Source organism: Agelaius tricolor, unplaced genomic scaffold (assembly GCF_023055355.1).
Source record: "Agelaius tricolor isolate 1412-34295 unplaced genomic scaffold, bAgeTri1.0.p SCAF_10, whole genome shotgun sequence".
NCBI classification, from domain to species: domain Eukaryota; kingdom Metazoa; phylum Chordata; class Aves; order Passeriformes; family Icteridae; genus Agelaius; species Agelaius tricolor.
The window spans coordinates 16,721,756-16,747,912 of NW_027269270.1; the positions used below are offsets into that span (position 1 = coordinate 16,721,756).

The 26,157-nt window shown below is 38.6% G+C and overlaps 1 protein-coding gene across 1 annotated transcript; it reads right to left on the reverse strand.

Moving 5' to 3' along the window:
- On the reverse strand, window positions 1-26,082 carry PPIG (peptidylprolyl isomerase G). Its single transcript, XM_071434958.1, has 13 exons — window positions 25,942-26,082; window positions 18,335-18,414; window positions 18,148-18,222; window positions 15,929-16,036; window positions 15,387-15,431; window positions 13,410-13,497; window positions 12,286-12,315; window positions 12,054-12,193; window positions 8,479-8,683; window positions 6,610-6,777; window positions 6,057-6,141; window positions 5,116-5,252; window positions 1-4,788 (listed from the first exon to the last, which is right to left on the reverse strand). Exons 2-13 carry the CDS (start codon window positions 18,393-18,395, stop codon window positions 3,669-3,671), a joined length of 2,262 nt encoding a protein of 753 aa, XP_071291059.1. The 5' UTR covers window positions 18,396-18,414; window positions 25,942-26,082; the 3' UTR covers window positions 1-3,668.
- Between the last annotated feature and the right edge of the window lie 75 nt (window positions 26,083-26,157).

The following is a 26,157-nucleotide window of genomic DNA, read 5'->3' on the forward strand; positions in this document are numbered from 1 at the left end:
TAGGTGTTTCCAAAAATACTTTATTTGCTTCAATAAATCAACAGTTCCAGAAAAGGCAGCTAAAGGACTGCTTCTTTTGTTTACATTAACCTAAAATCCATTTGCCAGGCTGACACTATTACAAATCAGACATTATTGGGGATCACTGCAAATTCTTCAACGCATCTGACAAAGAACACTGCAAGAAAAGCCTGTAGTCAGGAATTTCAAGTACAAAGTGCAAAGTTTCAGGCTAAAATTCTAACAACCAAATAGAACAAAGCATTAAAATGTAACCATTGCCTTTTTTCTTTCTTAAAAACAACCAACTGAAACAAACAACAACTGAAACACTATGGCTGTGTTAAAGAATTAGCAGACAGCAACACATTTTTTACAGGTAATAGCATCTACATAACTGCACATTCTATCTATCCACCCTCAGCAAGAATTTCTGCTTCTGAGTTGATGGCAGTACCCAGAGAATCCAGCATAAAGTAACAGTCTCTTTCTAACAAAGTTTGAAAAGCCACTGTCAATTATAAATTCAGCATTCCAGGTATCTATATGTTGCATGGTATTAGTAAAATCTCAGCATCTATTGTAGATACAACAGAGAAAGCATGTCTAACCTTTGGAAGTTATTTCAAGCCTGTATGGACACTTCAACATACACTTAGAAAGTTAGTCCAGTAATCCCTGCCCTCACTTTACATTGTGTACTGGGGTTCATGAATTCCCTGGAATAAAGTCAGTTCTGGGGTACCAGCAGAAAAAGCTGCACTCTACTACTTTCTTCCCGCAGTCACAACAAAAGATCACGAGCATTGTTTTTACTGCCTCTGGAATACTTAAATTCTTCCAAACCAGTCCTCTGAGCCAAAAGCCAATGAATGACATGACACAGATGTTAAAGATGGCACTGAGCTATACTGTGACTACAGCACAAGGTGGCTCCTGTGAGGCTGAGAACAGGAAAGCTCTGTCATTGAGGGAATAAACAGACTCAGGACTGCAAGAGCAACAGTCAATGCCTCCTGACAAGGCAGCAAGAACTGACTAGTGCTTGGGGACATCTTGCTGTCCCTGGGATTGGGCTTTAGTCCTAACAAATTCTTAATCAATATTCTCAATTTCCAGTTTGATAAAGAAAAACACAAATCTGGCAAACCCTCCCTTGTATAAGACTGCAATTATGTTTCTGTTTAAAATAAGTGCTCAGCACCATACCAATTTACTACCAAATACAACACAGGCAACTGTATCCCACCACCTGCAATTTAGTGTAGCCAGCTTTTGAACAAAACCCAAGTACATTTAAAAAAAGAAAATGGGCTTTGTGCCACCAACTCAGATGAATCTTTAATGTGCTATGAAAGAATAAAGTCCATTTTTGTACAAATAATTTTCTCAACTGTAACAAAGTCCATACAAAAGGGTATGCAAGTGCATATTTTAAAATAAGTAGCTACAACTGCAAACTACAATTGGATTTAATATTCGAGATTTTAAACTAAACACAATAAAAAAATGTTCTATGGATTGCTGTATTGCTGACTGCCTGTATTTTCCCCCCTTCATCTACAGCAGAGTCAGTATAGTTGCAGATTGTTTTGTTTACATGCTTATACAAGCTTCAGTGATATTGGCAAGAATATTCTCAGTAGTGCAAATAAACTTCCTCAGCAATAGCTTGCTCATGTGTCAGCTCTATTTAAAATAATGAAACAACATTGCAAAGTTTTTAAATGGGACTCTGAAGCACATGGCATGCATAGCACAGTATAAATGGTTAAGCTATCACGCAAAATTTTCTGAAGCCTAACTTCCTATCTTTACTCTTACTACAGTTCCCCAAAATAGGACTACAACTTCTCTGAAGTCCTACAAAGTTCAGACAGAAGAGATCCACCATAAAGGTCTTTGGTTCACTCCTCTGAGTTCTCTTAAGTAACTGCTGTGTCATCCACCCACACGTGGACCAGGAACATTTTTTAACCTTCTGCATAAGATGACCACTGAAATGCAAAATCCATAGGAGATGTTTCTAAAAGACAGTAAAAAAGTAAAAAAGCACTTGACAGCCAAATCAGCTCCACTAACCATTCTGCTAAAAAGTCACTCTACACACTTCAGTTTTCTTCCTTTAAAAACATTGCTTATGTTGCTCACAATTCTAGGTTTTCTTTTGCTTTCAAGACACAACAATTTTTCTTTAGAATAACAACTGTCTGGACCACAATGTCAAGCAAGCTTCAACATTTCTCCTAATCTGCTGTCAACAAACACTGATCACAAAGTGAAAACGTTAACTCATTACCAAGAGAGTAAAAGCAAGTTGTGCCATCTAGTGCAAGATTTGGCAAAAATTTCAACGATTGCAGTTTTGTTTTGCTTTGACACAGGTTAAGATTAATGCTTGTCACTTGCCTTTACAACTTTCAAGATTTGCCAGTCTTAGATGTGAATAGTTTCATGGACTGAAAGGAGCACTGGGGTTTGTACCAAATCTATCCCTTCAGACACTGCACTGAGTCACCACACAGCAGCTGCTCTTTGGAGATTGCACATATGGGGGCACTGCTGCAGCAGCACAAACCAAACTCCTTCTCTTCCACATGAAGGGGTGGTGGTGAAATACAAACTGGGGTGGGACCTAGAGGCAGGAGAGGGAAGCAGAAAAGGGAGGGAATTGGTTTGAGGGACATAGTAAAGAATGAGAAGGAATTCAGAGTTACATTCTTTAGAATGAGGGGAAACAAGGAAAAAAGCAAATTTCAGTTAAAAAAATAAAATTAAGAGCATGTTTTAAAACATTACTTGAAATTCTGTTTCAACTACTCCAACAACCAGTACTGGAGAACTGCAAGAGTTTTCACATGGACTTGTTAAGAAACAAAAGTTGAAAGGATTTCCTGGTTCCTTATCTGACCCCTGCAAACTCTGGTAATCTGTTTCATCTCTGTGCATCCACTAATTAGGCAACTGAAGCAGGGCAGTCTGAAGCATTCATTTCTGCAGTAGACGACATGAAAGCACAGAATGGAGAGGTTACAGGGGAAAAAAGTTATGCTGATGAGCACTTAAAAATTTTTTTTAGGACAAGGAAATAACTCCCAAACACAGATGACTGCCTTACTACGTGAATGAATTCTACTGCTGGCAGTGACAGAATTACAAAGATTTACTTAAATCAATTCACTTTGTGATTACAATAAAAACTAACATAATTTACATCTACAAATTAATTTCCTTAGGATTTATACCTACTGAAAAACAGATGTAGCAGGACTGGAGTAATGGACACCTTGCAATATTCTCCTAGCTTTAAGATGACATGTAGTTTATCTGCAGCTTTCTTCTTCATATATGGAACAAGCCTCTTCGCAGGCAGCCATTGCTTGCACTGAACTATGTTCATCAGGTAAAAAATAAAAGTGGCATGGAAGTCACCTTTATAGCTGACAACACACAAGAAGGATACATAATCCAATGAAATATTTAAAACACAGCACACTGTATTACACATGTAATTTGTTTTTCATTTCAAGTTTATTAAAACTTTAGCAGTACAAATGATCCAGGTTTTAGATTATCAAAAGACCAAACTGAAGTCCACATCTTTAAAAAAGGCGTTCCCCAAAACGTCTCTAAAACTTTGAGACAATGGAAACATTAAGTCCACAAACTCATCCATGCCTGTCATCATCTGTTCCAGGACTTGTTTCACGATCAGATTTTTTATCCTTACTAGGGGCATGATCTCTCTCCTGACTCTTTGATTTTTGGTTTACTTCTTTTTCTGCTGAGGATCTGGTCTTTTCCTTTTCTTTACTGCTGCGCGAGTATGATTTTTTTGATTCTCTCTCTTTGCTACTTGGTCTCTTTTTTGAGTCTGGACTTCTATCCTGATCTCTACTAGACTTCTTATCTCTGCCAGATTCAGGACTACTACTTTCACGGCTTTTTGAACGCCTCTTCCTTTGGCTTTCACTATCATTCCTCTTATATGAGCTTCTACTTTCCCTATTTGAATACCTCTCCCTGTTTCTGCTTTGACTTTCATCTCTCTCTGAACTCCTTGATTCTCTCCTCCTCCTGGTTTCTCTTCCTCTGTATTTATCTGGTGTACCTCTCCTTTCTCTGCTTCTTGATCTTCCTCTCCTCCTTGTTTCTCTATCTCTATTCCTTGAATAGTCCTTACTTCGACTGCGATCCCTGTCCCTGCTTCTGGATCTCCCTCTCCTACCCCTGTCTCTGCTTTTGCTGCGATCCCTTGTTCTGCTGCTGGAGCTGTGTTTCCCTCTAGCATGCTCACGCTCTTTGCTTCTTGACTTGCGTTTCTCCCTGTCTTTGCTCTTCCTATGCTCTTGTTCGTTACTTCTTGAGCCTGCTCTTTTACTTCTATCCTTGCTCCTACTTCTTTCTTTCTCTCTCCCTCTAGAATCATAGTGCTTTTCTTTTTCTCTACCTTTCTCATGGTCTCTCTCTTTGCTTCTTGATCTTAGTCTCTTTTCATCATGTCTGCTGTGTCTGGAGTCTCTTTCTTTACTTTTTGATTTCTCTCTGCTTTTACTGTGGCTTCTAGATTTAGCTCTCTTCTTGGATTTGCTTCTGTTATGCTTGTCATCTTTTTCTGAATTTCTTCTTGTCTCCCTGTCTTTACTGCTGGATTTGTGATCTTTTTTCTTCTCTTTTTCCCCTCTTCGGCTTGGACTTTCAGAAACTTGCCTGTGGTCTGATATTCTTCTCTCTCTTCCTCTTCCTGGGCTCTTTTGATTTTCTTTCTTGGTTTCATTTATTTCACTCCTTGGAGAGAAAAAGATACAATTTAAAAAAATGTTTTCATTTCCCTCCACTCTGAAAAATTAAACCAGAAGTGAGACAGCTTCATAACTAAAACTTCACATTAGATAATTTTTATTACTAACTATGTATTTGCAGTAGCATGGTTAAACTCACACACAATTAAATAATGGAATAATCAAGTCAGCACCCTGGCTTCTTGAAGGCAATTGTAATTGAAAATCCAAGGTAATAGGTATTACTTTTAATTAAACAAGCAAAAAAAAAAATTAAGAACTAAAAACTTTTTTAAAACCCACATGCACATGTTCCAGAAAGAAATAATCTTACTTGTCTCCTTTTATCCACCTTTCTCCACTAGAGACTCTCATTCTTTGAGCTCTTTGCATTTCTTGCCTCCAATGTGGAGGAGTTTCACTGCGTCGGAATCGATCTCTTGACCTGGATCTGGAAGGTGTCCGGTAACGCTTGGAGGAAAGAAGAGAAAATCCCACCTTAGTCTGAATTTCACATGCTGTGATACCTAAGCAACATTTGCACCCCTGGCACTCAGTTCTACACAGCACCTAACAGGACACTTTGCATGTATATACCAAGTTTCCACTGGCAAGTTACTAACTTACTGAAAATGTATCTGACAGTTAACTAAAGAGGGAATACACCAACTCTGATCAAATAACTGATTTTAAGGTGAAGTCTACATCAGGATTTTTGTAGTCTGATGAGAGGTTTTCTGCTACTTTGATTTGCACAAACGCTAATATTTGTTTACTGACAATGAAGATTTGTATCTTTGACAGGCAATGCAGAAACAATACTTCACGCTTGTTTTACTAAGATTTGGATTTTACTAAGAATTGGAGGGATAGAGACTTCAGTTATTAAAAACATTTGCTACATGCAGCATATAGCATATGGCTTCACAATATTGAAAGAGCCAATTTGACAGCTCCCCCCTGCCTAAAGGGGGAGAAGTCTTGCCCACATTCTTGGCACTGATGTTACTGGTTCTGTGTTCACTAGAACCCTTCTTGAACTAGCTGCATTCACCGATTTAAATATTACCATAGTAACTTAAATAAAATATTTTGATGGTTTTTTCTCACCCCCTTCTTCTCTTTCCTGTCCTCCTTCAAGCCTCAGTCCTCAAATCAATTACGATGCGCTTATTTTTTTTAAATCAACTATCCCAATGAATATGATTATTAACACCAGCAGTGAGACTGTGCTACCACCTTGCTTATTTTGAAGAACAGATTTCAAACATTTACCCTTGGTCCTCTTCCTTTTATTTTCCTTCCAGATCTGGTGACTAACAGTCTTCTCTGGTATGTTGACTGTGAGTTTGACAGATTACTAAAAATAATTTAAAAAGAATGATATTGTTTGTACAATTAAAAAAGAAGGAAAATCAGTATTACAACCTCTTCAGAAACTAAATGAAAACACACCATTTTATTTTACAGCAGACAGTAATATCTACACAATAAAACTTCAATTTGTGACCACAATAATTTTACAAGATTTCCAGGTTTTAGACTCAGACTGGACAGTTGCAATGTATGCTAAATGAAATTAAGCCAGTCATTATACATTCTTTACTCACTAAAACCATTTTCAAAGACTAAGCCTGTGTTCTAGGACAAAGAAAACAGTTTCCAATAAACAGAGAAATCTATTTTTCATCCAGCAGTGCTTACAACATAGAACTGTTCAACATGGAAAAGATTCAACATTAGAGCTCTAGAACAGCAATGTGACCATACCACTGCCAGACTATAGTATGTGACCATACCATAGTCAGACTTAAATCAGATATATTACCTCTCTCTTTCCTTCTCTCTGCTTTTTCTCTCTTTTTCTTTCTCATCTACTTTAGGAGGACTTTTCCTCATCAGGAACCGGTTTTCAGGTATGGGAGGAATTTCTTCAGGACGGACAGTAGATAATGGCTGTGCTTCAGTATTTTCATCTTCACTTTCACTGGATGAGCTTTATTTTTGTTTAGAAAATATGGATAATGAATTATCTGGATGAGGGAAGACCCTTCAATCTATTTAAATATTCAGACAATTGTCTTAATTCAATATACAATGATACCACAAGAACCTCAGAAAACAGAGCTATTTCAGAAACAACTTTTTTCCCTCCCATGGTATATTTGCTCCAAATTATACAACAGCAGTAGATTTCTGACCAACACTTTTTCTCTACTAAAGACAATGGTGCAACACTGAACATAGACATACTGTCTATTTATGCAACTTTTTAGTTTATTTTCTTTTAAAAACACTTTCAGGAGACTAAAAATTCAGATTTTACACTAGAATTTGTAACTGTCTACAGACTATAGTAATTCCAAGCAATTTACAAGCTTCTGTGAAAAGGCCTTAGGTGCACAGAAACAGCATTTAGGCAGCACTGCCTTAAGTAAACATTTCTTAAATTCCACTGCTAGCTTGGAAAAATATGACTTGCACTGTGTCCTTTATGATGCTTGTATCCTCAATCATCTGCTCTGTTTATGCTGGATGTTAGGTTCTGCACCTTTAAGGCTGGTTCTGAGAGCAAAGTGGGGAGAAGAATCCCAGAATTTGTTATCAGGAGCTGCACTTGCTCCCCTGCATCCTTCTCCTGGACTGTGCTGTCTGCAGCACAGGCAGTGGGACAGAGCTCTCCTGTGCTTTTAGTTAGTTTTTAGGTGGCTGAGGCAGTGAATTTCCCTGGACTGTGGTTTTTCTTTTTCTGGGAACTGTTTGAACCTGCACTGGACTGAAAACCCAGAAGAGCACCAGGAGCTGACACCTGTGGCCGCCAGGGTCTGGGACACTGCATTCCAGCACTGGAGGGACTGAACACAGACTGAGTGAGCCCAGTTACAGCCCATGACAAGGCCTTTCTGAATTTGTCATCCATTCAGAACAGTGAGAGGTTTTATTGTTTAATATTGTTCATTTTTAATGCTTGTCAATACTTTGCTTTTTAAATTAACACTTTTTTCTACTTTTCTCCAAGGAAATCCTTTCCCAAACCAGCTGGGGGAAGGGCCACTTGAATCTGCTTTTCTAGAGGGACCCCTTTAGGAGTTTCCTCCCAAATTGGCCTTATATCACGACAAACTGACACAACTTTTATCTCACACTGAACTGTAACAAAACTATTCGTTTCAAAATAACATTCTCAGAAGCAAGACTGCTTTCTTAATTTTATTATCTTCCAGTGAAACTGCAAGAGTTTTGGCATATCAGATGAAAAAATTGAAGTATTAATTACTTAAGAATTATTATTTAAGAACTTATTAGAAGTCAATTTATTAATTTTATGTTTAATTTTGCTATATTCCTGCATACTACATTTTTCCAAGTTCCATCACATATAGTTCAAAATGAATTGTACAGAAGTAAATTTATGGCAACAAACTATCCCTACCCATTTCAAACCTACCACTCCAACTTTTCAAGCCAACTGAAGTGTGAGTTCATTTGTTTACTCCTTTACATGCTGCAGTACATGGGCACATGAATATGACCCTTTGTGATCACATCAGATAATTTATTCTTGTATATGGAAACCGAGGACCTCCCAGACTGCAAACCCTGCACCGCTAGTTTACACAAACGTAGTCTGTAGCTATTAAGACAAGAGAATGGTACTGTATGGTGTACATGTAACAAAACAAATCTCAAAACTGACCTTTTCTTGCTTTTCTTTCTCTTCTTCTTTTCTTTCTTATGTTTCTTGGAATTTCTCTTGTGTTTCTTTTTTCGTTTTTTAGATTTCTCTTCTGAAGCACTCTCAGAATCCGATGATGAATCAGAAGATGATTCTGAATCGCTTGAACTTTCTGAGTCACTGGATGAGGAAGATGACTTGTGTCTCTTCTTTTCTTCTTTCTTAGCTTTAGATCAGAACAGCAAAGACACATTTTAATACCAAACACTTCTAAACTAATCTCAGAAAAATCACCCATCTTGTACCTGTCTCTGTATCTTGCATCCTGGTATGGACCGGACCATTCTATCTTGTATCTCTCAGATTCTTTTAATTGTGTCATGAAATTACTTCATCAAAATACTTAGGAACAAACTGACATTTTGGAAAAACATTGTTTCTCCATAACAATACAATACAATACCATAAAGGATACGTCTAGGAAAACAAGACATTTTCATAATTTGGATTTATGAAATTAAGTCTAAAATTTATACTGTCAAGCACTTTGCAGAACCATGTAAGTTTTCTGAGGATATTTTATACAACATAACCTACATACAAAGAAGTCATTAAAATGTATTTACAAGTGTTTATTAAAAAAATTCTTTAGCTTCAGGTTTCACCTGACTTCATCAAATCAAATCAGATTTCAAATCATTCATCAAATCTAATAAGAGCAATTTTGACTAGGACCTCTTCTACAAAACTGGTACCAAACTCCCACCTTAAATTAAGAAATTTAATGTAACAGTTTTTGTTCCACATTTTTTTTGTGAGCTGTATTAGCTTAGCTAGCCTGTAATAACCTTTCTAAATACTGTGTTATTACTTTGCTTTCGTCCTTTTTTTTTTCCTCCCCAGAACTTAAGATTTTCCCTAGAACTTTAAGATCTTCTAAAAATTCTACCACTTGGCCAGAGAAATTCTTCTTTTATAATTTTTTAAAAACTTCTCCTTTTCACTTATTCCTCCAACTTTAAGGAACTAAAAAAAAGAAAAACAAAAGAAAATATGACAAACATTCCACTTTTCTAGGTGATCATCCTCTCAAATCCCATGTTAAAAGCTTATCTAGGCCTCTGCAATATTGTAATTGTTATCACTGCATCATTCAATTTACAGCATCCTGTAACATGGCTCAGTCATCATCCATTCACTCCTAAATAAATCCAATTCTTCCACCTAAGGAGATAATTTGCACAGTTGATGAGGCACTTCATCTGGATATTCACTGTGTGAAAATCAGATCACCTTTCCTCAACTTTAACCTATGACAAAAACACTCATACCAAGCACCTTGCTTTTACTGTGATTCCTTCTGCTAGTGGCATCTTAACATCTTAGCCATCTTACCTGTTAAAGCCAGGCATCAGTTCTATTTTCATTCCATGAAGACCTAATTCCTTTCTCTGTGCTGCCTACCAGACAAACTCATATAATAAATACTTAAGACTCCCTTGGTACCCTAATGTACCCTCCCACAGAAATTCATCACTGTAGTTCCCTCACAGGCAGCCTCCTTATTCCTTTGTCTTAAAATTAAGTTCTTAAAAGCAGCCTTCCCTGATAACTGCCTCATAATTCACATAATCAGTTTGCTTTTACCTCCCACAGTACTGTACCACAAACAGTTCCACTGTTAGATAACTCTGCTGATGATCTTGCATGACAGTGACTGCATCCCAGAAACTGCTCCTCCTATCTGGATTGTCCTCCCAGTAACTGACAAGTCCAAGGACGTCTCCTGTTCCACTTGTTACCTTTGGACAACTGCTTGGCAAATTTGCTTCAGCTGATGTGCTATCACACTGTTCCTCCTTTTTCCACTGCTTCAGGCCAGCACAGCTCATCAGAGGTTCCACAATTCAAAGAACAATTCCAGCCATGCTGCCATTTTCACAGTAGCAGCCCATTTCTCACTGGAGGTCTTACACACAGCCTTCCCCTTTCAAAAGCAGGATTCTCTACACACCATGGTCTGTCACAGCATCTTTATCATGCTGGCCGTGCATTAGGGCCCATCAAGGCCATTGTCTTCCCCCACACTCTGCTCTGCCCTTCACGTGCCTGATCCTGCTGTGTAAGGCTTCTTGCTCTCCAAACATTCCCACTGCCCATCACTATCTAGAACTGAGCCTTACAGCTTCATCGACTGCGTATCCCATCACCCTGGCACCAATTTCCCTCCTTGGCACACCAGGCCAGCTACAGAAACCAGAGCTGCCATGAATGCATCAGTACTGAGTCAGAGACACAAGAACATAGACAAAAGGGTAAAGGCAACACAAGTCAAATCCTTTCAGAAGCCTGTTCTGTTTTAAGAGAAGTCAGAGGGAAAACAGAATTTTTGTATTTATATCACTCACTCTTTGGATGACAAGCACTTTAAAGCCCTGCTTAAAGGCTGCAGGTCATCACTGCTCAGTGATAAAAATTTCATTTAAGTCATTCAAGAGTTCTAGAGTGGACTTCAAAAGGAGTGTAACAATCCAATGAAGACATCTATGCAAGTGGGTGTCTCATTCCCTAGGTTCATCCACCCTGTAGCTGTACTCTTTTATTTTCTAGTTACAGCACCTGTGCATTTCCCAAGAGATGCCATGCTACAGAATACTGTCCAAAAAACCATAATTTCATCCTAACACATGGCATGATCCAGAACCTTTTGGAAATCAGGAGCCAAAAGATAACTTTGCTTGGAATTCTGTGGTATTGAAGAGATCGCCTCAGACGCCAAAGTCATTCTACCAAATATCACAACAAATGAGCAACAAGGAGGTGAAAAAACAAGAAGCTGAAGTTCAAATGTTTGTATTTTCCTTTGCCCAAACAAACCATTATTCTTGTGCTGTGCTTCAAAATCCTTGGTGCAACCCTTCCCAGTGCATAACAGAACGTGCTAAGAATGAAATAGCAAACAAAATAAGCATCTTGGCTTTCTGCTAATGACATTCTCCATGGTGACAGGAACATCTTAGGTTCTGCTTCTCTTATAAAATAAGGCTTGATCCAAGCTCTCATACCATGTTCAATTCTGCAATGGCAGAGCAGGACGTCCCTTCCAGAAAGACAGGTTCTGTCATATTCCTCTTTAAGAATAGTTTATAGTAACTTATAAAGTGTATGAGCTAAAGGGCCAAACCCAGACTTTTATAATCTAAGTGCCTGTTTTGAAGAGTTACCTTAGAGCAACCTGAAACAAGTTCAGTACCTTCCAAAGAAGTATGAGTTATCAAATAAGTCAGGCTGCCACCAATCTTCTTAACACAGCACTCTACTTGATACGACAAGTGCTTGCCAGCTTTGTACTAAAATGTACTGAGTATAAGAAAACTCAAGACAGGAGAAGCTTTGAAAAAAAGCATGATTGTTCTTTAATGTCTTTTGCATCAACAAATTTTAAGTTCTTTAGAAGACAGATTGCTCTGCAATGTTATACACCTTTTCACCAACCATGCCATCATCTATCACAAGTAAGCTTCGAAATATTTTTATAAGCAGCCAGCATGGAAGAAAACAAGCAAAATTACCTCATATGTACAGTTCAACTTTACCTTTGGATTTTGGAATTAACTCTCCACAACTCAGTATGCGTACTTCAGCATATGGTTTACTAGATGCATCTGTTTTCTGGTTTTCTATTTCTCTCACAACTTCCTGACCTGAGATGACTTGTCCAAAAACAACGTGATGCCTGAAGAACATAAACAAAAGTAAGTATTCTTAGCACTTAGCTTTTCAAGGCAGCTCCCAAACAAATGTAAGAAGAAAATAAGAGATATTTACCCATCTAAGTGAGGTGTAGGTTTAGTTGTTCTGTTGTTTCCAGATTTTAATTTAAAAAGAAAAACAAAAGCAGTATTAGTGAAAAGCTGTCAGAATTCAAAGCATGTAACCTACACATAGGAAGATGAACATTATTTTGAGTGTACTAACAAAATTGAACAAAACCAATATATATCAGTCTATGTTTGTGTGCAGTTAAAAATAGTTAATGTTTTATATGTTATACTAGCTATTCAATGAAACACTTTGACTATTACACTTTACTGAAAAAAACCCCAAAATTGCACATAGATTTTTAGACAGAATCCTCATAAAGGACATAATAAGCTCCTACTCATTGAATTATATAGATACTACCTGGAACAGATACAAAAGTCTGCAGGAAAAATGCAAATAACCTTTTACACATTAGAAAATAACCAGAAAACTGGAAGAAAAAGTATCTGCATGTAGAGATTACTTGACACAGAAGAACTGACTCTCTCTCAGCTTTCCCCCATACTAGCATTACTAAGGTATATGTGTCAGTTTTGGAAGAGTAGAAAACTGGGATGATTAATGATCATTTAGAAATCCCAAAATAAGGTTTTAATGCTGACATCCACAACTCTTTATGTTAACTAAGGCCATGAAACGTGGGTAAGACTGATGTATTTTGAGGATATTTTCTGTAGATAATTTAGAATTTAAAAGAGTCTGCTGCAATGTATTTTTAGAATTTAAATTTTACCTATAAGTAAGACTGTATTGGAAAGCTATTTTGTGATTAGAAAAAGCCCTCTACTACTTTGGAGAGCCCCCAGAGCTGTTTTGCCACCTTCCTGAAAACAATTTATTAGAGTAATAAGAATTTTACAAGGAACTAACAGGTTTGCTTTTTTGTCCAGCTTAGAACACAGCTACTGAAAACTACTGAAAGCCTTTTTGCACAGAAAATTAAATACAAATAAGCCCATTAGGGGTAAAAATAAGTACATTAGGAAAATGGCTACTTCCAGGCAACCTGGTAAAAACCCATCAATTTTGGCTTTGCACAGGAGCTAGTCTTCAATATTTAAAAGGATTCCCTTAACAGCTTACAAATAGCAAACCATAAACACATTTCAAGACATTTCAATACTTACATAAAGAACTGTGAACCATTTGTATCTTTCCCTCGGTTGGCCATTGAAAGGAGAAATTCTTTGTTGTGCTTTACAGCAAAACTTTCATCTAAAGAAAGTGTTTTCAGTTATTTTTTAAGCATATGAGATATGCTTAGGAAAATGCTATCAACTAAGTAAATGAATCCTAATTAAATAAATCTGTTAGCCACTTGAATGAAAAGTTGTATTAAAAATAGACTAAAAATAACAGCTATTTTAAAACATCATTCTGTTCATTCTATGTAACAAGGAGAAATATGAATCCAATGGTTTATAGCCTGAGAGGAAAAAAAATTAAAATTTAGTATTCTTGCACAAAAGATCTGTCTCCTACCAACACTAGCAGAGATGTTTAAGTTGTTGCTCTATTTTTCTTTGGAACAGAAGCTGTGTATTAATGATTAATAAATCCCTAATTTTCAGGCATTTTGTTGTTTGTTTTTTTTTTTTTTAAGTACACACAGAGAGTTTGATAGGAATCCCAAACAGCTTGTTTGTCTGACAGACAGAGATGTATTTATCAAGTTAGCCATTAAGAAAATCAGTTTAACTTCAATGAATCCTACTTCTTACGAGCAAGGAATTGTTAATAGTTCAAACTAAATCCCAATGAAACTATGAAATGAAAAAAGCGTAAAATGTAATCACTATTCTTCATTTAAGACACCTGTAAGAAATAATCCTCTCCCTTCTTTCCCAAAACAGCAAAAAGGCTTTTGGGGGAAGGAAATTCTGCAGACATGAGGACATTTGTTCAACTGTTTGGATACAGATAGCAGGAGGAAGTATTAACAGAGAAAAATGTACAATATTCATAATGCTACTGTCACTAGCCATGAAAGGGACAGTCCCACTCACTCTCCAATCACCTGTACAATAGCATCAAGTGCCAACCTAATCCTATGGTGCATTGGTTAATTGATCCACAAAAGCAAAACTTCCCACAAATTCAGTTCCACACTGTGACCAGCCAAGTTGAACAGCCAGCCCACTATTGCCAGAAGGTAAGTGGAGGCTGTGCTCATTTTTCCATTTCTCCCAGCCATACATTTCCTCAAATCCAGCTACTCATTTGTGTTACTTCTTATGTTTGCCAAACTGGATCCACTCACTTACATGGGAATATATAAATTTTTTTTTGCTACAATAATCTTTAGGCATTGTAGCAAGCTGAATCAGGCTAGTTTGATGGGAGAGTCAGTGCAAGGTAAGGCCTCCTCCCTCTTTTAGCAGTTGCAAACTGTTGATTCCACTCAAGTTCTCATATAAATTTGCAGCCTGGCCCAACTACAGCAATGAGTAATTATTGTGTGTGCTGCAAGCTCAGACAACCACCAATGGCAAAAAAAAGTATCTGGGAGGGAAGAGGGGCTTAACTTTGCCTGGGTGGCAGCTACCCAGCACCTGGGCTTAGGTATAACACAGCAACTGCTCCAATAAACACATATGCTCCACTACATTCTGGGCAAACACAGACTGAGAAATGCAGCAACTATAGCTTCTTCTGCAACACTGGCTGAGAAAGAACCAGGTCCGTGAGAAAACTAAAAGTTCTGCCATCTTGGGTTCAGGAAAGCAGGGCTCTGTCTGTTTTTTAAATAAAAATTTGCGAGGAAACCCAACCCCATCAACACCTTTCTCCTTTTCCCTCAAAGAGAAGATCATCCCCAGCTTTTAGCTAGCTGAGCAAGCCAAAAGTAAATGTCTAAAACCAGCAATAAAAATGTAAGTCTGGTAAAAGAGACAAATACAAAGGAGTTCAGTTTTAGTTTTTTGTTCATTAAAATGGTTCATATCTTAAAAGTAAAATAACTTTAATGGGACAGTCAAAGGCCTTCAAGACCAGACAAAATCTTTTTAAAAAATGGAATTCTGGTTTACAGAACAGAGACTACAGAATGTAAAGGTAATTGTTTAATTTAACACCAAAATAGAACAGACTGATAGAACTCTTACCTTCAAAAAAGCCACCATAAATGGATTCTCCTCCTCTGCCATTTCCTTAAAAGAGGAAAAGTGACAGTTAAAGTAGTGATGAAAAGAGTTACATTATGTGGAAGGTTCTTCATAACACTGATGTAACTGCATCCAAGTCACTGACATTATTCTTCAAGATATGCAAACACAATCAAGATGCATCTTTGTAATCCAGAAGCAAAAAACTTGGAAAACAAGAAAATATTTTCCCATGTATTCAGCAACAGTCTCCCTCTTTTCTTTATTTCCCAGCAGCAGATACAATATTTAATTCTCATGCTTCAACCTTTCAGTAGCAGGTATTTGGTTCTCTGAACGACTGAGATAACTTGAGCAAAAGTGGGTGAATGCACATATAAAAGTTTATTATACAAATCCTCATGGAAAGGATCTCACACAGAAGAAAGAGGAAAAAGCAGTGATATCTGTCAGAGAATAATTAAGTAAATGGGTCTATATAGAACTTCTGAAATGTTTTATTACATAAGCGGCAAAATTTTCTTTAAAGATTCATGTCATACCTTCACTGAAGTCACCTCCTTGGATCATGAAATCTTTCACTACCCTGTGAAACAGACAACTTTTGTAATGCAATGGCTTTTGGGTGGACTTTCCTGTACCCTTTTCACCTAAAGAAGAAAATGAACAAAACCAAAAATTACTCTCTGCATCTTCATTACAAAAAAAGTTCTATGTAAAACACTCAATCAAAATCATCTTCTGTGCTCTGAAAAACTGGCCTGTGAGGCAGACTTACCTGTAAGAAAGTGGCATTTAAGAAAGCAGTGCAGAGATTATTGTCTGTCTCTACAGTTATACTAGAAGAACACCTTACTGACTTTAGTATACAACTCTGGTCACTGCCATGCAGATTGACTGAAGCTAAACATCCAGTTTATATTTATGACAACTAGTATTGCTCAGAAACATGCAAGAAACAATCAGATCTGTACTTAAAAAACAGCAAGGCTAAGGTACCATAAAAACTTGTAAGAAAGCCATAGAGGCAGGGGGAAGGGGGAGGACTCTCATTCCCCCCTCGCTCATGATGACAACTGCCGTCTTCCTCCCTTGCATCAGCACTGCTATTTAAGCAAACTCTGCTCCAGCTACAACACAATGGCCTCTCCCTGCTCAAAGAGAGAGGATTTCTGCTGAGTTAGCCAGATGAATGGCTCATGGTGTGTCCTGTGAAGGTAACAGCAAGGTAATCAGTGGGACTTCTCAGGGAAGACCACTTCCTCTTCATGCTAGCAAACTGCTAGACAGCATCTTCCTATAATCTTATTCTGAGCAATTAAACTGGAAGCTTTTGTCAAGGGCAGTTCCTCTGAACTTACAGACTGGTATCTCCATATGGATTTAAATAGCTAGAAAAAGACCCCACTTTTGATAGGAACTCTGATGAATGTGATGCTGTGTATGTTCCACTAACTTGGTGTATGCCAGGAAAACATGGAGCTGTGGATCCCTGTTTTACTAAGGCAGCACACACTTTTCAGAACTTCCAGAAAAAAAGATGAGTAAGGAAAACAAAATTTAAAAGCTTGAATAATTTGCTGGTGATCAATATCAAACCTTCTGCATCTTTTTCTATTCCATTCTTATATGTGTTAAGGCAGCACAATAGTTCAGGATGTGAATTTGATTATGGATGTCAGCAACAAAGGATGAACTTAGTTATAAGTGTTGCTGACCTGAAACACTGTTGAAGACTTCAAATCACAAATATACGGCAGCAGTGGGGAGTAACACCTTTATTCAATAATCTGACTTTTGGGAGATTGACAGCAGATCAGGAATGCCACAGTCACGTGTTAACATAGTCATAGCCATTAAAAATCATTAAAGTTCATATTTGTTAACAAATTTTGATTATTTGATTTTGCCATTAAACCTATTATCAGATCAGATAATGCCTACATTCCTGCAGACATCCTGAATGGTGTGCTGCATGATCTAGTTAACTTAACATGAATGCAATCATGTATCCACACCTGATTCAGATCATATTAGTACTGCTGAGGGATTCACTATTAACAGCTACAGACTCTTGACCTGAAAAATAACCAAGCTGGAAGGAATCAGAAAAAGCTGAAGACAGAAAGCATATATGCTATTTATGTATTCACAAAGTTATTCTTGCAACAATAAACTCAAGTTTTGCTAAGCTGTCAGCATTTGCAACAAAAGTATGCAGTCCACAGGAAAGTAATTCTCTTTGTAAATGTTTCCAAGGGAGAATCGCCTGAGTATTTTCCTCAAGAAATACACTTTCAATAGGAGTAGAAATCACCAGTGTCCCTCAAGAAATTATAATAACAGAAAAAACAACTGATGAATAAAAGCATCACCTTTCAAATTCCACAAAGTATCATAAGACTGAAATGTAAGTCTGCATGGTTGACCTCTTGTTGGCTACCTTTCAAGACTGGATGATGTTACATAATGTGAACAGTAATATCTGTGCTAGTAACAGAAAATCAGCTTACTGTGCCTGTATTTAAAGTTGGTTAGTATATACTCCCTGCAACACACTAAGCCAAAGCTATAACTGCTTTGCTTTACATCGTATTTGCAGGCTCATATGTGCACCATCAGCGAAATATTTGGAGGTGTCAAGAAACAATTCTGAACTTACTTCCACATTTAAGAAAATGTCACAAATAATAACAGAGATCAAATTAATTAACATGGCATTACATTAAAAATTACAGATTAAATAGTAAAATCTACAAACCTGTGCAAAGGCAGCGAAAATTCTCACATGTCTTTGGACACACATCTGAAAACAATTCAAAGACCACTCTTCCAGCTAGAAAAAAAAACAAACACCATATTTACTGTGAAGTTAAATGCTATTTTTTTTTCCTATACATATCTCATATGAATATCATGCTACTGAATTGATACTTTCATTTTCTTACCGGGTACATTGTTGATGGCTATGTCAAAAAAGCAACGCGGTCTCTGGACCTTTACTCCCATGGCTTCAGAAGTCTAATTACTGTAAGCAATGAAAATAAAATTTAGTTTTTCCTTCTGTGCACTGAAATCATGTGTAAGTCAATACAGGTGTAAGGCAATACAAAAGTCAATAAAAACTAGAGAAAACAAACAAAAAACCCCAGACAGCAAACATTAGCATTTTTTGAAGTTCAAAAAATGCCAAGTACTTGAGGTCATTTTCATGTGTTGTAGCCCCAAATGAGTGATTTTCTTCATGTTTGCTGCAATAACATTCAATTTAAACTTGAGTGCCGTACTTCAGGTGGGGAAATACAAAAGGAAAAGATACTGTGAGATACGGGCAAGACTTTAGCATTCAATTTTCAAATTTCAAAGTTCAGTATTTCCTGGATTCCTGTCATGGCAGTTACCAGGCATTGCTCCAATTAGGATTCAAACCATTCTTGACAAAAAAATACAAGGGTGTATTTTTTCCACAACTGCTGCTAAGTGAAATTATTTTGGCTTTTCATTGTCTCTTTTCCTTTTATGTCATTGTTTATTTCTTGGGACACCATCACTGGTATCATTTAAAAGGTGTATAGATGCATAGTGCTGCTTAAGGACATGGTTTGGTACTGCTAGATTTACTATTGGACTCAATGATCTTAAGGTATTTTTCCAGCCTAGAGAGAATTTTAATGCAACTTTTGCCTTAGACTATATAAATCCTTTTATTTTTGTGTAATAAGCTATGTCTTAAAATTCCATTTGCATCTCCAACATTCCAACATTATGTACAATCATATTCTTTTCCTTTTCTAAATCCCTATCTTCTCTGAATTACCTCAGACTGGGAAAAAAAAAAAACCAAAAACAGTGACAGCAAAAGTATCTGTAAGACAGGAGTACTTTTTCCAGAATTTGGAATATAATCCATACATTTTCAGTCCTAATTATTTTTTATTGCCAGAAAATATGGCTCAAATCTAGCTGATACACTGCACACATCTCTCCTAAAGCTTCACTCATAGCTGTACCACAGAACACGCTTGAAAAATTCAATTGTTACCATCTGTCACTCTCAGCATATGAACAAGAGGCTGTAAAAAACCCAAGACAGCAGTGTAATCATGTTAGCCTATATTCTCCCTACTTGTGCTGTCACTCCTAACATTTTGCTAAGATTACACAGCAAAAATCACAGGAACAATGCAGGACTGGTTTAAATTAAACACCACTCTGTAGTTCATTATTCATGTGATTTTAGAATGAGATTTTAAAAAAATGCAGAACCTCACTAGATATTCTCTAGGTGTGAAACAGATACATACATACACACAGGCCAGACACTGGTCCAAAGGAGCAGGTTTATCTCAGCCTGCTTGAATTGAATGAGCATTTCTCTCCTATTAGTACAACCAATTTTGTGGCCGGCAGGGAAACAAGCAGAGAAGATGGCCATAGCTGAAACCTCAGATGCCATAGGTCAGCAGGAGGCTGCCCAGGCCAGCGCAGCCAAGGCAGGCAGGGTGTGGCCAAGGAGGGGATGGGATGGGAGGGGATGGGATGGGATGGGATGGACAGGTTGCTTTCAGAACTGAGACCCCCCCAAAGCAAGCACTCACTGTCAGGGGTACAAGAGACCACACAGCTGCATGGGGATACTTTTTTCAAATAAATCTTTCACAATAAATGCTGTCCTAAATATTGTTTGGTGCTAGAACTGCCAGTTTTAACTGAACTGAGACCTCTAAGGAACATCAGTACCACAACTGATTGGCTGCTTGTACTCAAATTTTAAGCATTAAATTCTAATGCTTAAGTGAGAAGGGATTTCCTGCTTTACATGCAGTTTGCTTGAGAAATGTAGAGGAATGCCTCAACATTTATGTACAATATTTTAGCCAAAATAAATAACAACTATCGTAATACATGACACATGAAATAATTGATACCTGACACATAAAATAATTTTTATTTCAAACACCGATAATGATTAAAGCTATGTTACAAAATAAATATACCTATGTCAGTCAATTTTTAACTCTGTTTTGTAGATGATGGGAGAGAGAAATCAGAAGTAAAGAATTCTACCCAGCTCCCTACCCCTACCAAGTTTCCTCAATTTGATGTTTTTCTACCTTAACATTGTTTCATGAGCAGTGCACCAAACAAAGTTAGTCCATATTCTAACCACCACCTCCAGTGTACCCTGCACTTTCTCTAAATCCTCTAATATCCCCTAAACACCAGCTGCACTAGATTCTAAATGACAGGTAAAGCAATGGGTCAGTATGAACCCCCTGAACTGACACCAGGCCAAGTAAATATATCTCACTCTCAAGCTCATGGTGCCCAGAAAACCAGGCTAAGATATCACTGACATTTATCCTACCTACCTCACAAGTCAAGTGAGTGTTTCTTCTCCAATATACTTAATTATACTTTGCACTGTTACTTTAGCCAGACCCTTTCCTGATGTGCTAGAGGGCAAAGTACCAAGTTATAAATGGTCCTTAAAAGTAATAATTTCCATTCATGTAGTAACACCAAACACAATCTTCTACATACTGATCATTTAAAACCTGTCCATATTAAAAGCAAGTACAGGGGGTCTAAATGTTAAATACAAAATCATCGAAGTAAACCACCAACAATATCCCAAGAATAAAGTCAGAAAATATCAACAATGAAGTCAGAAAATCATAAGCTCAGTAGCACTACATGTCTGACAACAGGGCTTAAATTATTTGTGCTATTTCTCTCTCAAAATTTCTTTTCAGTTAGAACATGGATATTCTTAACTCTCAATACCCTGCATTTTTTAATTGTGAACTTGATGGAATTTCACTAGTGAAAGGAATATGAATTTGATGTCAACCCAAAAGATGCTTACTATACCTACATTCCAAAAAAATTCAGGACAATCTTGGTAAGTCAGCTCACCTCTTCCTTCCAAAACTCTAAGGAAGGACAAAATATCAGCCCAAGTACTACTCTGAAATTTTCAAGTTATTCATCATTCTCAACCACCTTCTTTTTGAAGAGGCTCTTACTCAAGTCTAAGTAGAACCTATAACCAAAAAAAACCCAAAGCCAACCAAGCACCTAGAACATCACTTCAGCATACTTAACAAAGGGCTTGTTTCTTTTATGTCTGAAAGTAGAATTACAGTTCAGCTTAGAGCATATTGGTATTTGTTGATGAATACATCAAAAGTACTCAGTCTTGTCAGAACAGCTGCATCCACAACCAACATTTCACCAACTGTGTCCCTCAGGGTTCACATTACTTCACACCTCCATCAGGCTCATTATTTTATTTAAATATTTGCAGGATAAAGCTGGCCAGCTCAAGGCCAGGCTACCAGCAGCCTTCTCCTCCAAAATGATCTGTGCCAATGGGAAAAGATAACTATCCCAAACTGTTCACAAGCATCTTTCCACCAGGGATTATCACTGACATTTGTTGATGCGTTTAAAAAACACATCTTGGGGAATTTTATTTCCAAAATCACCCGTGCCAGCAGGGATCTGGTAATAGTACTTTTTAACACATACTAGAGCATTTTGACTGAAGAGGCCAAAAAGCACTCACAGATGCACATCAGCTGAGTATCAGCACGTCATGCAGCCCAAAGAAGGTGACAGCAAGCAGCAATACAGCAGTATTTCCTCATTTTATGGGAGGGAAAAAACAACCTTCTTTAGAACTGTGCTGAACTACTGATTTGTTTCAGTCCCAGTACACTACAGAATAGTAAGCAAAGACTTATTTAGTAGGAAAAAGATACATTGTGTCCTATTCCTTCACTTGCTTCCCTGTCATCACCAGTTCTTCCAGATGTTGAATTTCTCCTTTACCTTGCCTTTGAATGTGCTTCCTTGCATCAACCTACAATTACCTGCACTGATCTTCATTCAATGTCCAAACGAAGCAAACAAAGTACATAAATCCACATTGCTAGCATTTTGTTTCACACCATCTAAAGGCATCAAGATGCCTTTAGATACATATTTCAAAGACAGGCATGCAGAATCTGCAGAAATGCATTTTAATGCAAATGCACAAAGTGAACACAGAGCATATATCCTTTAAGGCTGTGGCTGCAGTCAATTGAACGCAATATAAATGTGGGCTGATACTACAACAGAGGGCTCCTACACCCACATGTTTGGCTTGCATACAAGTGCCTACCTGGCTGCATAAAAACCACCCTTTCCTCCTCCCTCCATCGAATGATACTGCAGCAGCACCTATCAGCCTAAAGTGATGGCAGAGGCACAGACTAAAAATGCTACAAGTTCTTTCCAGCATGGATTAACTAGAAGTGAATTTATGATTTTGAAATGGGCGACATGAAAATTTGTTCACAGATCCATTCCTGTGACAGAGCTTGCAGCTGTGTTAGCATGATACCAAAGATGTGAACAAAACCCTAAACACATCAACCCTCTATCTCCGTAATTTCCTTAGCATTTTTCTATAAACAACACCATCTTTTCCTCTGTACTTCACGATCTCAAAACTCTGAATTAGCAGCAATGACATCTAGGGAAATGATTTTTTTTCATTTCACTAGCCAGCAGCACAGGATTTTTGTTGCCAAATTTAGGAATAATGTGCTACACTAGAACACATTTCAGATTTAGGATGACGTCTTTGCAAACACATGGATTTAACACACCTATAAGAAAGAAAATATCTGCTTTCTACAAAGCTCTATGAAATTTATGTAGGAAGACTTTCAAGTCATCATTAAAAATCATGCATTATAAGCTTTCAGTCTGACAGAAAAGAAAAACCACCTATAAAATAAAACTTTCGACATTTTTGCAGACAAAAAGAGATTCACACCACTTTTCACCAGGCCTCCTCTCTACAACAATGTTAGAAGTATTTACTGGACTACCAACATAGGATTTGTTTCCCTCTAAAAAAGGAAATCAGACACCTGACAGTATCAACTGTTGTCTTCCATGCACATGAGGCAAGGGAGACCTTAGAAAATATTTGTCACCCTTAGATAGGTCCTGACTAAATATGCAGTACATACTCCTAACCCTACTGCACTGGTAAATCACTTATACCACTTTCAGTATGATTTCTTGCAATTATAAACATGAATTTAGTCTTCTTGTACTAAAGTATAATGAATGCATACCCAGTTTTAACACCCCAGCTGGGAGAGCATAAAATTCAGCTGAGAAGGTAGTAACATTCTGAAACTGTTTACACAGAAATACAGGCTCCTACTGGATCATCCCCTTTATTTTTCTAGAAAAAGGATTCCTTCAATGAAGAATGTTAAAATATGCTCTTGTCACTTGCAACTAAAAATCTATGTTGTCAAGTCTTAGTCACGATTTCCTATTATCTAATTTACACAGAAAGCACTTCTTTTCCTAATTTGTGAAAAAATACAGGTGCTTTCTGTCAGGTCTGTACACAAATAAGTGCACTTGTTGATGTGAATTTGAATAGGCCTGGATCCGTGAACTTTTATTTTAAAACTTAAAAAGTGCTAAGAAAAGGCAAGTTTATGTTCTTTATGAAACAGGGAAAAAACCTTTAACAGGGTGCAATCTCCAAGTCATGCAAATTCCCCAAAATTAATTTCAGCAGTGAAATCCTTTCCTACCGTTTACTGAAGATGAGAGTAAGGCAAGACAACCATGCAACAGTAAGAGACAGCTCTGAATGCTGACCCATATTTGTCAATATAAACAAAAAATCAGCTTTTATTCTTGTGTTCTACCCCTTTCTCTACTCCTCTAGATCCCTTCTATGCTTCATCCCAGCCTCTGACCTAAACCTCACTGCATTAGAAGATGGCCACAGCTTTTCCCTGGCACTCACTGACTCTCTTCCAAATGGAAGCTGGCCTCTAAATTACCATCAGAGAAATCATGCTGCAACACACTAAAATCCTTCACTGTTACATATTTTCACTCTCAATTCCCTCATAATCCTCAGATTTTCTGAGATCCTGTGAGGAAAACAACCCAAATCTTCTCTTGATAGCAGCTTGATGACTGCTAGCTAATTAAAGCAATAATGTTTGTTTCACAGAAGTGAAAGAATGGGAAGTCTTAATGAGAAATGTAGTCCCAAAGGGTGCTCTCAGAGAACTACTAATGCTGCTTTCCTTTTTATGCTACCCCTCAGATCTACTGCACATACAGGAAAATACATTATTTCTGAAATATTTATAAATAATTTTTACAAAAGGATAACTCAAACTCTGTGAGTTTAGACGAACTAATGCTTCATAAATCAAGTCTAACCTACAAATTGTTACCTTATTTTTATCGTGGTAGCACCTAAAAATCTGAGCAATGCTGGATCCCAATGCAATGGGAATAGTGAAACAAAATGGCGGGAGGAAGATTTTAAAAAACCCAACAACATAAAACCACACCAAAAAAACCCCGAAAAAACCCACTAGTAACATTTATCCTTGTCCAAAGAACAGCCTCTTCTGCTGACAATATAGAAAAAAACCACAAAACCTCCAAAATAGTCTCTCTCAAAAAAAAAAGCAACTTAGAAAATAGACTATATGCAAAATAATGGCCTGACATGTCTCTTAAATTAGGTCTCACATGAGTACTAAATATAATTAACTTAACCAGTCAAACATTAGGAAACTACTGGACAAAATAACTTTACCATTATTTATAAATTTTCTAATGGTGATTGAACTTAAAGGCAATGTTCAGCATTACAACAGATACTCTGTCCACAGTTTCAGTGAGCTATTTCTTAAGTCTTTTAAGTCTCTCAAAGCCTCTTCAAGGCCTCAAAGTACAATCATATACACGCAGTATGTCATGGATACAAACAAAATGAGCCTGAAACTCAATACTCATAGAAGTCTTTGGAACGCCTTAGGAAATCCCTAAAAGAGAGATGCAAAGGAGTCTCCTGCCAGACACGGTAGCCCCTACAGGCTCCACTTTCCTAGGCGAGGCCTGCAGAAGAGAGAACATGTGGCAGGCAGACAGCCCCGTTCCTTGCTCGTCTAGGGGAGGAGGGAAGACTCATTCAAACTCCCCAGGCAGCACCCGAGCCCGAGCGGGGCGCTCGCTGCGCACACAGACCCGCGGCCAGCCGGGCTGCGGAGCGGCACAGCCGGCCTGGCAGAGCCGACCCCTATTGCAACGCGCGCCAGGCCCCGTGCGCCGCTTCACCCACCCTGCCATTCCCGCCTGCCTCGGGCCGCGCTGGCGGTTCCTCACACCGCTTCCCTCCCAGAGGCCACCCTCCCCGGGATGCGCCGAGCGCCGCGGTCCGCCTGTCCCCCGCACACGGCCGGCCGGGCCTTGCGAGGGGCGGGTGCGAGGAGGCGGCGGGGGCGCCAGCCCCAGGCCCGCTCCGAAGCGCCGGTCGGGAGGGGCCGGAGCTCCTACCCGCGCCGTGACCGAGCTCAGGCCCCGCGGCGCTGCGACCTCCTCCTCCTCCACCGTCCGCCCGATCCCCGGAGCGGCCCGGGCGACGGCCCCCGGCGCGGCCCGGGCGACGGCCCTCACTCTGCCGGGCCGGCGCCCGGCGCTGCCCGGCGGCGCGGCCGGCACTCACCCGCTGGCGGCCCTTGAAGCCCCGCGCTGCTCAGCGCCGCGCTGCCGCCATGTTGGAGCTGGTGCGGCACGGACTGCGTCAGTGGCGGACGGGGCGGGAGCGGCGACCCGGGGGCGGCGCGCCGGGGGCGGGCGGGGGAGCCCGGCGACGGGAGCGGCGTTCCCCCGGCCCGGGCACGGTGCAGGGGTCCCGAGCAGCGACACAGCCCAGGCCGGC